Below are 14,218 nucleotides of genomic sequence, written 5' to 3'. Positions count from 1 at the left end.
AAGAGGTTCAGACGTATCTGGGAATTCCTCCAAAAGCACCGAATGTAACTTAAAAACGAGATGAGAAACTTAGTTTAGGCTTAACACGTAACAAAATTGATTGTAATGACATTTGGCCGTCACATATGATTCTGTTGTTTGTGTTGTCCATGAATGTGTGGTGAGAGACAGTTCTCCAACAGTCTCTCACCACACATTCATGGCAAGTGCACAGCTCGCCTGCATTCTCATCCGTTTCTCCAGTTTTGCAATAATAGATTTTCTTGATGGGACTGTAAACTTTAATTTCATCAAACTGTGAAAACCGCCGCCTTCCACAAAGCTGATGGGAAGCGTGTCTTTCGCTGTCATCTTTGAGATGAGGTCCGTTGTTTCAACATCAGACTTACTTCGTATGGTGACAAAGCTCGCCGCTGCCACTGATCATTGTTCTATGGAGGGACCTTCAACTTGTGATGTTTTAGTTTTACCCTGCAAAGTTTGAGCTTCACCTCATTTTCGTTCCAAACAACTCTTCTGCGGCAGCCACACGTGTTTTACTGGCACCTGGCACTGATACTTTCTTCTTCTTTTGTTATTTAAAGCTGCTGTGAGAAACTTTTGGTTTGTGTTGATTTTGGCGCCCCCTGTGGACGGAGCCGTACCTCTTTTCTCTTTGCTGATTTTTTAAAATAAATAATGACTGTTCTACCAATGGGATCGGCTCCACCCCCCACGACCCTGAACAGGATAAGCGGTATAGATAATGGATGGATGGATGTTCTACCAATGGGATTATGTGGAGACACCAAATGGTAAATGGACTGTACTTATATAGCGCTTTTCTAGTTTTTGCGACCACTCAAAGCTGCTTTTACACTACATATCACATTCACCCATTCACACACTGATGGCAGAGGCTGCTACGTAAAGTAGCCCAACTGTCAATCAGATACCACATTCATACCCGTTGGCTATGCCACCGGGAGCAATTTGGGGTTCATTGCCAAGGACACTTCGGCATGTGGCCTGAGGGAGCTGGGGAGCGAACCTCCGACCTTCCGATTGAAAGACGACCGACTCTGCCACTAAGCCACAGCCGCCCGCCAAAGACCACAAACAGCTTTTTTTGTGCTGGCTGCGCCTTTCTTCTCTACAAACCAATGCAGTTCAGCGTTTTCAGCTACAGAGTGATTTAAAACAGACTTAACAGGCACTACCGAGGGAAGCACAAGTGCCACCAGATAACTTTTGTAACCTAGCAACAGTAAACACTGGTTGTGGGCGCTGCCAGCACAAAACAAAAAGGGGACACAGGCCCTAACTTTGGTTTCTAGAAGTGTTGTTAGATTTTTTTTTTCCCTCATGGCAATTAAAATCTCAGTGAGGCTTAACACAAGATTTTTTTCTGAGGCTCATTTCAACTGAGTTGAAAAATCTGCTGCTATAAAATCTGTTCATTCATAGATGCAAACCTGAGAGTCCTTAAAGACGGACAAGAGGTCCAATTTATCAAAAAGTTTTACAACAAGCTGCACTTTAATTCTTAAATTCTACCCGTTGTGTCAGTTAAAGTCACTTTGTGTTACTTTGTGACTATGACTTATTATGTTGAGTGTTGGAGCAGATATACATCCTGCCCTCCACGCCACAGAGGGGGCGATAAAGATGGAGATAAACTTGCTGTTCCCGTCTGCCGGCTCTCAAGGTCTGTCTGAGGAGCGACCCATCACTGAGAGAGAGAGAGAAATCCGCCTCTCTGCTCTTTGTGACTCGTTTGCTGTGTTTACTGAATCCTGTCTGCTCGCTCAGGTATGAAGGGTTCACGCCAGAATGTATTAAACATGAGTGAGCGTGAGAGGGAGACAATACAGTAGCATTGATGGCTGTCTGGATACGCTTGACTCTCCCCTCCTCCTCCTCCTTCTCCCTGAGTGACCACAAAGCTGTCACAGAGATTGATGGACGGGATGGAGGAGCAGAGAGGGATTACACCTCTGGACCGGCCGCCATGTTGCTCTGCAGTGTCTGAGGGGGAAGAAGACAGGAAACAAATCAGCAGAGGAAATATGCTAAACAGGAATTATAGCATGAAATCTTGTTAGCCTGAAGGTGTGCATTATTTTCAGATGAATGCACGCCTCTGACACAGCAGCTGTCCTGAATTAATTCAGAGGTGGGAGGTGTTTCTTCAGCTGTTACTACACTGCTGCTTCTCCTCCTCGTAATGCAATGTGTACACAAAGGTAGACAAATGTTGTGTTTCCATGCATATGACTCAATTATTAGGCAGAGCGTGTGCAGCAGAGATCGGCTGGTGGAGCCGCGGTATCGACGTCCCGCCTCTTCCTCTACCCTAAACACACCTTCACCTTGTGTCCTTGCCGTGTTGGACCCTCAGGTGGGCTCAGTCTGCAGCAGAACAGCTTCTTGTGTCGGTCTGAAGCAGATATTCACGCTTATGGAAAGTTCAACGACTGTAGTGTTCGTTACGTCTCCTCTCCGTCTCCTGGAAGGCGTGCGCTCATGGAGAAGTGGCTTCCCTAATGAGCAGCCAGACAGAGGATTTTATTGTGTTTACTGGATGTTTGAGCTCCTGTTCCACAGACACATCACTACAGACAAGTTTACAGCTGGTGATAAACACTGGCGCTGTAAATGTAAATTATAAGTAATGATGCACTTACACGGTGCATTGTGCGGTTCAAATTTAAATAGCTTAGAGCTTCTGTTGGTTTAACGTGCAGCTATCTGATGGTCCATGACGTGAACATGCCGGCTGTCGCTCTGTGTGATCGTGTGAGGAAGGTCAGGACACTGAAGTCTGCTCTCTGCAGAGTCGCAGTTTATGACACTGGTAACAGAGAGGCTGCGCTGCACAAGAAGATAACTTTAAACGCTCCTCATTTAGGTGGAGATAGTTTGGGCTACAGCTCAGACACCAGAACACACAGAGTTTAATGTTTAACCTGTGAGATGCACGTTTGTAAAAGCAGCTGTTGGCTTGACATGAAACTAGAGCCTGGTCGGTACATCTGTGGGCCAACGTTAGGGCTGCAGACATAAAGGGACATTGCGAGAACTATTTGTTCTGCGATGTAAAAAAGATTATAGCTTACCAGATGAATGCAATGTTTTCATGTATACAATTAATGATCACACTTTACCCCACGTGGTTCTGAGACTCTGACACCTGCACGAAACAGAAGAGTTCAGGTGGAGCGACGCGTTTCTTTATACAATAAATACAAACAGACTAAGCTCACCGTCTCTTACCTCCCGTCGACACACAACCTCACACCGTGGGTGTGCTGCAGGCGTAGCGGCTAACGCCCGACACATCCACTTTGTGTCCAGCCTGTATATGCAGCGGCAGCGTTAGCGAGCGCCGGGACGAGGTGCTGCAGATAACACTCACTCACTGAAAAGCCGCCACGCATAACTAAAAGCCTGCCTCGATCATCCCACCCACATTAACTGTGGCGGCAGCAGCGTCACATGCTTGTTTACGGTTTACAGGCAAGTGACACACAGACTCTGCAGCTCAGCGGTCAGCTCACTCTGCGCACAATCGTCCTGCGATGTGACTACTGCACATGCGCACATCGCAATTGCAATGGTTAAACGAGTTCTCGTGCAGCCCTAGCCAATATTCTGAGTCTGATATCAGCCTGGACAAGTTATATAGTCTCTGTATTTATGTTTCCGATATACGATGATACAAAAAGCTTTGTTACAGAACAGCTGATGCACAAATGAATGCTTGGGGAAGTTATAAATAGTGTCATCACATAGTTCATCCAGCAGGCTTCGTTTGACTCCGTAGTTTACAATCCTCTCTGCACTGTTTGCAGCACATGCAGCAGAGCGTCACAGCTGAGCTGACAGAGGTCGGCCCTCATTTTGTATAAAGAAAAGAAGCCTTGCATTGTCATATCGCGACAAAATCATTAACCAATCTACATAGAAAGGGTCTATTTTCATTCCAATTCTGTCCGGCTCTACTTCAAAACCATTTCAGCAGGTTGCTTTCTGTAAGGCATTTTCATCATTGCTTCTAATTTAATTAGATGTAAGATTGTAGTTGGCAGCAGCTCGGCTCGCAGCAACATCCAAAAGAGTGTCAGGAAAGCCCACATTCTTTTAACGTGAAAGCTTCATTGAGTCGATTGTTTTGGAGAGCAGGCGACCTCTGCAGATCGTTCGGCTCCTTAAAAGCTTTGAACGGTGAACACCGAAGAAATAGTAACTTAAAAACAAGCTGAGAACCTGCAGACAAGCTGGTGGCAGGTCTGGACGGTCTGTTTTCACCAAAGATCATTCAAGAAACACAGATTTTTAACTTGAAACAGTGTAATTCAGTATTTTTACTCATTATCGTCACCGCGTCTGTTTGTTTTGAGGAGGAGAAGACGTCTGAATAATTCGGCCCTGGTTAAAAACATGTGACTGAACACTAAAGCGTCATTTTCAGACCGCTTGTACCCTGTGATGCTGTTCCTCCTACATTAGCCTGTGTACAATGACACAGCTAAAAGTGCAGATATTCAGCTGACTGAATGCGACTCTACACAGATGATACAAATCGTAACCTTTATGGGGCAGCCCTCGAGATAACCTGCGTTAACTGGTGCTGCCTTCAGTTTAAGCCTCCAGCTTTGAACAGGCAATCATCTACAGATGGCCCCTCGCAGCTTTAACTCCGATGCTGCAATCTGCTGCAACCTGGCAAATAGTTTTTATCACAGTCATCACCATTCCCTAGATTCAGCTGCAGAGCCGCTGGCAAACTTTTTGGCCCGCTCACACCGCGACCCAATGAGGCCTAAAATGCAGAGATTTACTGCTGCAACACCTCGGCCCGAGAGAGCGAGAGAGACAGACAGAGAGAGAGAGAGAGAGAGTGAGAGAGAGAGAGAGAGAGACAGACAGAGAGAGAGAGAGAGAGAGAGAGAGAGAGAAAGCCCTGGCTTTTACTGAGGTGGCCCTGAGGGAGGAGGACTGAGGAAGATGGAGAGGAGGAGGCTGATGACTAAAGCAAGAGATGGAAAAGCAAGTTGTGTATCAGTGAAGCTGGCTTCATGACAGCAGCTCATAGTCGTCCCTTTGTTGGACGTTACACGAGGGAAAGGTTACGTTTGTGTCTCGCTGGCGACGCGCAGTCTGCTCCTGCAGGATGTTGGCTTCTCTTTAGCGTCATGCTAACGGGAAAAATCCACACTCGGGTCGTCTCGCACTTAAATATCATCAGTCTCCGGCGAAGCTTTCCAGGAGTTATCTTGTGATAAAGGGTTGTAATTTTTAAGAAACACCCACCCCCTTAACCGGAACACAAGATGTGCTGCATTGCTTTATAGATCTGCGAGGCCTCTGTGGGTGGTGATATTAGCGTCTCAGCCTTTTCTCCTGCCTCTTTCTCCTTGTAAGAGTATTGTTGAGTGATGCTGCAGAATCCAAACCCTTTTGTTAACAACATAACAGGCGCTGCAACACATGCAGCAGCGCCAGCAGCCCTTCATAACTGCTGAAATGTCTCGAGCTTCAAATAACTGATTAAACTCCAGTTCCTCATTCTTTCACAATAACAGCGTTTTAGCCCCGTCATCCACATCATCGCTGCGGTAGTAGAAGTAACAAACGAGAAGTGGGTCGAGGGTTGCGTCTGATCACAGCTGACAGGGGAAGCAGAGATATTTGTTGTTTACTCCACAGTGTGAAGAGCAGAAAACAGCCTTTGAAGCAAAAACAGAGGGCGCCTTCAGAAGCCGGCCCCCTCGCACAATCATCAATAAAAGATAAGGAAGAGAGGCAGCTCGGAGGGCGAGGCAGCGACAATGGAAAAGATGAAATAGCCTATTTCTTTTCATTGATCGACGAGCCCTCTGGGAGGTGCACGGAGGGGGGAATTAGTATGTGTACTTACATTACCCGCCCTTTACATGGGGGTGGATGCTCTATACCCACACATAGAAAACTCTGCTCTGAGTTAATCTCATGGAAAAGAGCAGAAACAACAATGGATTTATCCTTTTAATAAACTCTGTCTGTGTTGCTCGTTCTCTGCGTCCCTGAGCTCCATTGTTTTCAAAAAGTCTGTCTGTTACAGATGACCTAAACTGACCTGCCTCTCATCATCAATACCTCTGAATTAGATTATTTGTATCCATTCAGTAGGGATGAAACGTAATACACTCCCTCCAGGAAGTTGTGATGTTGCCAATTCAACCACGATTTTCACGTCCTTGCATATTTTAATCACTTTATTTCTCTCACTATACATTCTCTCGATCCATAATAACAAACCCAACGCTCGAAGTCGTCTTGTGATTATTTCTCCATGTTTTTGTGCTGAAAACTGTTAGCCGTCCACGTAGCCACTTCCTGAAGCCTCGTTTTGACTCAACTGACCAATCAGACTGCGTTCCTGACTGTCCACCAACCAGAGGCTCTGTTACAAATGTGAATCACAAATCCCTCTGTCTCTTATTAATGCTGTTATAATAGCCCAGCACCCGACATAACAAGTAGAACAAGATAAATAATGTGTAGATTTTAACACTGTAATGTGCAGTTTTATGCCTTTATTGACGGAGAGGACAGAAGACGGTGTTAGAAGCAGGGTCGGAGAGAGTGGTGAAGTCTGACACATCCGTCATTTACCGTACAATAACCTCTAAATGAATACACTTCTTGTTTTGCACTAAGTTACCATTTAACTTTGTTGTTAAAGATTTAATCTCAGAGCTTAATCCTGCTGTGTCTGCCACCAAAGGTAAATAAGAGTTTATGGTCCAGAAAACCAAAACAAACAGCTGAAAGAGGCTTAAACTTTCTCTAAAGCTGAGGTGAACTTTGGAGGGTTGTTTGAATCCTCGAGCGACACATCCATCTGACCATTTATTTTCATATGCAAATGTTTCCGAATGCAGCATCCACCTTGTGTTTAATTAAACTATTCAAACTGTATACACCACCTTAGTCAAACTAATTATTGAAAGTAATTTGTCTTGTTCTGAACCTGCTCTGACGCATCACGAGGTTATCTCAGGCCTCGTTTGTTTGCATACCGTAATGAGCTGTCACGAGGCCCCGCAGGCGGCTTCACCTCCCCGATCTTTATCTTTCCACCTCGTTTCAGTTTGACAGTTTGGTCATTGAAGAGACGAAGTTATTGAGTCTTTAGATTAAGGAATGAAGGAAGAGGAACGAGCTCGACTCGGTGCCCTGCTCTTTAAATCATAACAGATTTCCAGCTCTGCAGTCGAGGTTTTACAGTGAAGTAACAAGTGGCTGCTGTCTGCTGAGGATTGAAGCCACATGTTGAGCTGAGTGTAATAGTCAACATGTATTACTGAGACAGTCAGCAGGTCAGGCTGGTTTGTTCTACTCGTCCTTCTTCTTCGGTGTGAAACATTCCTGTTATAATGAAAAGGGGCAACAATGAAAGTGTATCTCAGTTTTATCTATTCGTGGCATCATTTAAACTCCAAGGAGTGTTTTTTATTAACATCACAGTGAAATATATCCTGATAAGTGCTGTTTTTTATCTCCTTATGGTATTATTTGACATTTGAAAGTTTCAAGGAGAAGCGCCGTCAGTTTCTGAAAATTCACGCCCCTAGAGGACCTAATGGAGGCCGCTCGACGCAGCAGGAAAACAAACTTTCTGATTAAAGTTTCTTCTTCTTGTTTCACTCTTTACAATGTCGACGGGGCTGTTGTGGTGATGGATTTTTCCCTGCGTGGATTTAGAGTGGTGCAACACTTCATTTTAGCAATGGCAAAGATGATGCGGTGTCAGGACAAAATAAATACTTTATTGTTTCTCCGCTGTGCTAAATGGAAGCATTTGCTCACACAGATATTGACTAACAGCAGCCGTAAGGCATTTATAGCCGTTACTTTCACGGCTGTGTTTGGCAACTTGCACGAAAACACTTCAACCACTCCTAGCTGTCGCTTGGCAGCGGCCTGAGCCGCGCGTGTCGAGGCTGCTCTGTAGCTTTGACAGCTGGATGATAAGTTGCTCGACGAGCCCTCAAATGTGGTTTATATCACAGTGATCTCTCAGAGGTAGTTTAGCAGGTTGGCATATTGCCTTATCGTGGTTGTGATTGGTATGCGCTCATCTGTTTACATGTTGATTGTTTTTACTGTTTTTTATTCATTCGTTCTGCTGTGGAGGGAGCTGAATGTGTGCAGCATTCCAGTTAAGATACATTTCACTATGGGGACGATAAAGTATATCGTATCGCTTGTATCGTATCATTTTATATCGTACTGTTTTTGTGTTGTTTCCGTACCATTCTTGTATTATATCGTTATCGTATCGTTATCGTATCAGTATCGTATCGTTATTGTATCGCTATCGTATTGCTATCGTATCTTATCGTATCGCTATCGTATCGTATTGTTATCGCATTGTATAGCTATCGCATTGTATAGCTATCGTATCGTTATCGTTATCGTTATCGTTATCGTTAACGTTATCGTTATCGTATGGTATGGTATCGTTATTGTATCGTATCATATCGCTATCGTATCGTTGTCGTATATCAACGTATTGTATCATGTTGTATTGTATCGTTATTGTATTGTATGGTTTTTGCAAAGAAGTGTTATTGTATCGCATAGTTTCAGTATCGCATCACTTTCATATCATATAGTTTTTGTATCATTTTCATACCGTTATTGCATCATATTGTTTTCGTATCGTCTCGTTTTCATCACGGAGCGTTACAGTATTGTGTTGTTTTCATATTGTATCACATCATTATCTTATCGCACCGTGTGATTCAGAAAGATAAACTGGTAAAGTAAGATTTGGTTTTGCAGCTGAAGCAGCGGCTATTGTTGCCTAAAATAAAGTCTGAAACTCTGCCGCACCGAAAAGCTGACAGACAGTTGGAGAGGAAAATGACACTTTTAACTCCTGGAAGTTTTATTCATTAACATAACAAAACCCACACATTGAAGTGTAAAAAGAAAAGAGGGAGGCTGAGGCGGTTGCTTGACATCCTCTGTGGTTAGCAAGTCATTCGCATGGTATTGCAAAATTACGGTTATTGTGACAGCCTTAAGTTCAAAACAGACACCTGGCAGATAAACAGGGATTCCTTAAAGTTGGTTTCTCTCCCAGTGTCTCTGTCGTGAAGTCAAATGTTCGTCTTCTTGCCTTTTCCCTGATGTGAATCTTTAATTTAAGATGTTTTGTCCTGCAGGCCAACCTGAACGACTCCCATAACCAGATGGTGGTGCACTGGGCTGGAGAGAAGAGCAACGTCATCGTCGCCTTGGCCCGAGACAGCGCCGGAGCCACCGGGCCCAAAACCAGCTCGGTGAGTACACCTGAACACATCCATGCAAAGGAGACAGAGGAAGGGTTATATAAGGTCAAATATGTTATTGGTGAGGCTGAAAAACCGTACATAGGGTTCAAAGTGTCTCAGCAGTCTTATTAAACCTTTTCTTTAGAAACGTAATCATTAAATTGTCTCCATAAATCAGCAGTACGGCAGAAGGTGTGTGTGTTCACACTTGTTTAACGTGTTTCTCATGTTTCTGGTGATGTTTTCATTGTTAGGTCACGGATTAAGTTCTCCATCTGCCACCTTGAAACGCAAACAAACACACACACACACACACACACACACACACACACACACACACACACACACAATTGGAGAGAAGCTGAAAGCCTCCGGCCCAGTCATTGAACACGTCTCCTCTTTAGCTTTCTGTTCTGCTTCCTCTCGGGCTGCTGAACGCTTCGTCAGCTTTCACAGCTCGCTCGAAAAAAATGGAAAATTTAGAGCCAGAAAGTCTCTGTAATGATTTACATATCAGGTTTTATTTATAGCGGAGTTCTGATTTTAAACCTTGGTCTTATTTTACATATTTCAGGGCCTTAATAACTATTAACTTAACATATCTTATTCTATTTGTTATATATATTTAATTTTGTATTATGCTGCTGAGTTGGCTTTGAGTACCAAGAATTTCATCACTGGTGATGATGTTACATTGTTACGGAGTACATGACAAGGACCTTGAATCTAATAGTTTGGGTATTGTGGCCGTAGCTTGCTTCAGGCGGCAGCAACAAAACTGTAATGGCTGCAACACGGTCAAAGTTTTTCCTCCGACAGGCTCAGATTGTGACACAACAGGAAGGATCCCTACGACAGACCTTTTTTTAAACTGGAAGCCAAATCGCTTCATTTAAAGCCACCAGACTCCATTGACAAAAACAGTAATTTTACCTCACAGAACACGGGAGTTGCCGCTCCACAGGTGTGTTGAAGGGGTTTGTTTTATGTGCTGGTGTGTTGCTGGAGATCAGAGCTTACACTGTGAAACACCAAACTGACACAGTCGAACTAACAGATCGAGGCAGCAGTAGACCGGCAGCTCCTGCGTCCTGTGACGTAAAATTACTGTTTTTTTTAATGGAGTCTGGTGTGTTTGACTCGAGCGATGTAACGGCTGTTTGTGGTTAAATGATGGACGTTCCTCTTAAATAAAAGGTCTATCTCCTTTCTGTAATGTTGTCAGACACTTAGAACAACAATCTGAACAAGAACTTTGATTTGATTTGATTGCGTGCATTTGCCCTGATAAGTTACATTGCAGCCCTTATAGCTGGTTTAGCATCAGCTGACTGAAGCAACCAACCGGAGAATTCTTAAACATTTGGAAACCAGAAGTCAGTAAGACCCAAAATATGTAAAAAGAATATTACATAAAATGTGTGTTTTAAATACCAGAAGGCAGATTTATGGCCCAATATCTTCCCAAAGTCACATCCAACCCACCAAATAGTCAAACCGTCACACTCTCTTTCTTAATGACACCATAAAGATTTCTGACTGATATTTTTTAATTACACCTTATCTCGTTTTAACACCCACAGCTGTTTTAAGAGAGTAGACATTTTTTAATTGTCCCCTGAGGGACGCAGTCAAAGGGATCATTTAGCCTTTTACTTAATTACAGATTAATGTGATGGTTTCATTTTGTAATGGAGTCGTAGAGTGTCGTGTCTCAGTGTCCAGAAGAAGCTGTCGGAATAAAGGAACTCAAAGATTTGGAGAAAATATCGTTTGTTTATTATTTTTTGTACTTTTTCATTGAAATCTATTTTATATAAATAAACTAGATTAAAAAAAGATACGAAAATACTAAATAATCTTAAACTACAGGAACATTTTTAACAGAGTGACAGGGCGAGGAACTTCACAGCCCCAAATTCTCAAATTCTCAAGTCAGAGCTCCTAATGAGGGATGCACCGACTGAGAAAATCAGATGTTTCTTTAAGTAACTAATTTTTGTAATCATTAATGCCCTCGTCTGGATAAGCGGCCAAAAGTAACTTTAATTCTAAAAAAATAAATGTATTCAGGCCTTCATCACACTCTTTAAGAAAGCATGAATTCAATCTTTTAAATTCCCAAAACATCTTTTTATTTAAGCTTCTTTCACATAAAAATAATCTTCTCTCCAAAGAATAAAGTCTAAAGCCTCTTTAGCCTGTTTAAGAATAACCTGCTCATAGTACAAACATTTGTCAGCGCTTACATCGCCGTGCTTACATTGCATAATAAAAGCATCGGCGCGTGCCACCTTACTTGTCTGACAACACGGCCGATATCGGTGCATCGGTGCATCCCTATCCATCAAGGTACCTGCCAGCTACCAGCTAGGTATCTGTCTCTAATAAACTAGAGGTGATCACCTGACGTCTTTATCTATAAAGGTATTTAAGAAGACAGTTCAGTGTGTCTATTTTACTGTTCAAGGCACACACAGGGCAGCGTGTCTTCTTTTATAAAGCCAGATGTAAAGGTTGATTTCTTGCTTCTTTTCTGCTCTCTGATTCCAGGTGTACGTGTCGTACGACTACGGGACCACTTTCACGCTCGTCTCAGAGAAGTTCCAGCTGTCAGGGGTCAAGTTCAAAGAGGGCAGCAAGCAGGTCATCTCCCAGTTCTACCACAGCCCTGCAGACAACAGGAGGGTAGGTCACACTCAGTACTATGGCAGAGTAAGGGGTGGGAATAAATATGAGACTATAAAAGATATGAAGTTAACTGCTCCTGGGCAATGAGGAAGTGCTCTGCTGAAGGCTATAAAAGTGTAATTAAAAGAAATGTAAAGGTGTCTCTGGATTATCAGCTCACCTGTATGATAATAAACACCTGTAACATAAAGAATAAAGGGCGAGGTTGAATCGTAAGAGATCTCTGACTTCCCGCTCGATGTTTTGGTAATGTCTTTGTCTCTTCTGATGTCTTTGAACAGAGCGATGTGACGGCTGTTTCTGGTTTCTCTCTGTGGGATCCTTTCTGTGATGTTGTCAGAGTCAGACACTCAGGCTGCGTTCACACCTGAAGTCCGTTTGTTTGAATCAAAGACAGAATCGTTACAAAGTAGCATTTTGCCTCGAGTTTGGTTTGTGTTCACGCGGCAGCTCACCAAAAGGTTTGATGTGCGAGGAAGCTGCTCTCTGATTGGTCAGAATTTCAACATGGGAAAACTCCCTGAAGTAAACAAACAGAGAGAGAAGAAGAAGAAGAAGAATCACAGACTTTAATGTTTTGTTGTCTGAGGTTTTTTACTTTTAACCGACATTGTTCCACAGATCGATCAGCTCCACCCTCCTTCAGTTTCTCTCTGAACAGTTTGAACTCCTCCGTGTTCTCGTGCGTTTCCACAAGCAGCAGTGAAATTGTTTGGTCAGCCCATATTTCTATCAGAGCCCTCACCTCGTCGCTCCCACATGTCCTCTAATCATCTTGCTGCCTGGCTGCGTGTCTGTCTCTGCCAGTGTCAACATCTGTTAACAACCCACAATGCACTGTGTTTGGGTTTGCTTCCTGTATTAGGTCCTACTTTAACTCTTATTATGTTCTCACCTGAATCGAACCGTGCCGTGGTTCATTTGGAAACTGACTTGAGTCCAGTCGTTTCTAGCGGACCATGGTCCGGTGGTTTGGTCCGCACCAGAGTTTTAATGCGAGTTCTCACCTGTTAAAAAAAACAGACTTTCAGAGTAAAGTCTGAAAGTCCGACCAGAGCTGCCAGGTGTGAACGCACCTTTAGAATCACAATGATGCAGCTTGTTTCACTGATGCTAGCTTTGTACCTATAATTCATTTAGACCCAAGAACATGTAAGAGGCTCAGGTTTAAGAATATGGAAATTCCCTATTCATCATCACCATCGCTTTCTGTGTAAAACGAACGCAATAAAACTACAACTTTTAGAATATTTAAAGCGTTTAACAAATTGCTGATATAAAAATAAAACTACTAAATGAAGGAAGTTGAACTTTTCCAGCTGCTCCTGGAGTCACTTCTTCTTGTCACGCCGTGGTTCTCCAGCATTCTGCCTCCCGAACACTCGAACAGTCTCTGTTCCCAGCGGGCCTGAATTAGCAGATCTCCCTCTGTGCATTAGTGATCTGTAACCTCGGCTTTCCGTCGCTACACTGCGCTCAGGTTTCACCGACGCGGCGGAGAAACACTTGAGCTGCTTCACTAACTTTCTGCTTACACAGAACTGAGTGCTTATTGGGAATACAGTGACACAGCACATCAAAGCAGGCGGAGGAAAGTGGGATTAGCACAGTGCAATTACATAATCACAGTTTGTAATGGAGCTGGGGAATAAATGTGCTGAACTGTGAGACTCTCAACTGTTCTGTCTTTGCTTTTTTAGGTCATTCCTCCTCGAGTTAGCTGAGAAAATTCACCTAATTTCTGCTCCAAATAAAGTTTTAAAATGCAGTCTAATATTTTCTTCTTCTTCAGTACCTCTTCGTGGACTCCACCAACAACTACCTGTGGAACACCTTTGACTTCTGTAAGAGTGTGCAGGGCTTCTCCCTTCCCTTCAAACCGACAGACCTGCTGCTCCACAACAGACGATCCAACCTGGTGCTCGGCTACGACGGCTCTCACCCCAACAAGCAGGTAGAAACAGACTTTACACCTGTAAGAGTAGTTTTATCTTCACAGGGTGGAGTCAGGTCTTTGTTATATGATCAAATGATACCACAAGAATGACACAGGCATATTCAGGATGTATGCTGAACAGAAATAAAAATGAAACACTCGGTTTTGCTCCCGTTTTTTAGGAGTCAAAATAAAAGATCTTTGTCGTGTTTTCTGCACACAAAACGCTTTTTTCTCTTAAATCTATCCAAAGTTTTTACACCATATTCTGCTAAACTTTTCT

General features: G+C 43.3%; 1 protein-coding gene across 1 annotated transcript in view; it reads left to right on the top strand.

Moving 5' to 3' along the window:
- Positions 1 to 14,218, top strand: part of sorl1 (sortilin-related receptor, L(DLR class) A repeats containing) — a 93,717-nt gene that overhangs the window by 11,995 nt on the left and 67,504 nt on the right. The window contains exons 2-4 of the mRNA XM_069676487.1: positions 9,201 to 9,317; positions 11,862 to 11,996; positions 13,792 to 13,953. Coding sequence (XP_069532588.1) covers positions 9,201 to 9,317; positions 11,862 to 11,996; positions 13,792 to 13,953 — 414 coding nt within the window. The remainder of the gene's footprint in view (positions 1 to 9,200; positions 9,318 to 11,861; positions 11,997 to 13,791; positions 13,954 to 14,218) is intronic.

The sequence above is a fragment of the Semicossyphus pulcher genome, unplaced genomic scaffold (assembly GCF_022749685.1).
Source record: "Semicossyphus pulcher isolate SPU_LCO1_2020_fin unplaced genomic scaffold, fSemPul1.0.p SCAF_26, whole genome shotgun sequence".
Classification (NCBI taxonomy): domain Eukaryota; kingdom Metazoa; phylum Chordata; class Actinopteri; order Labriformes; family Labridae; genus Semicossyphus; species Semicossyphus pulcher.
This window is presented reverse-complemented; position numbering and strand designations above follow the sequence as displayed.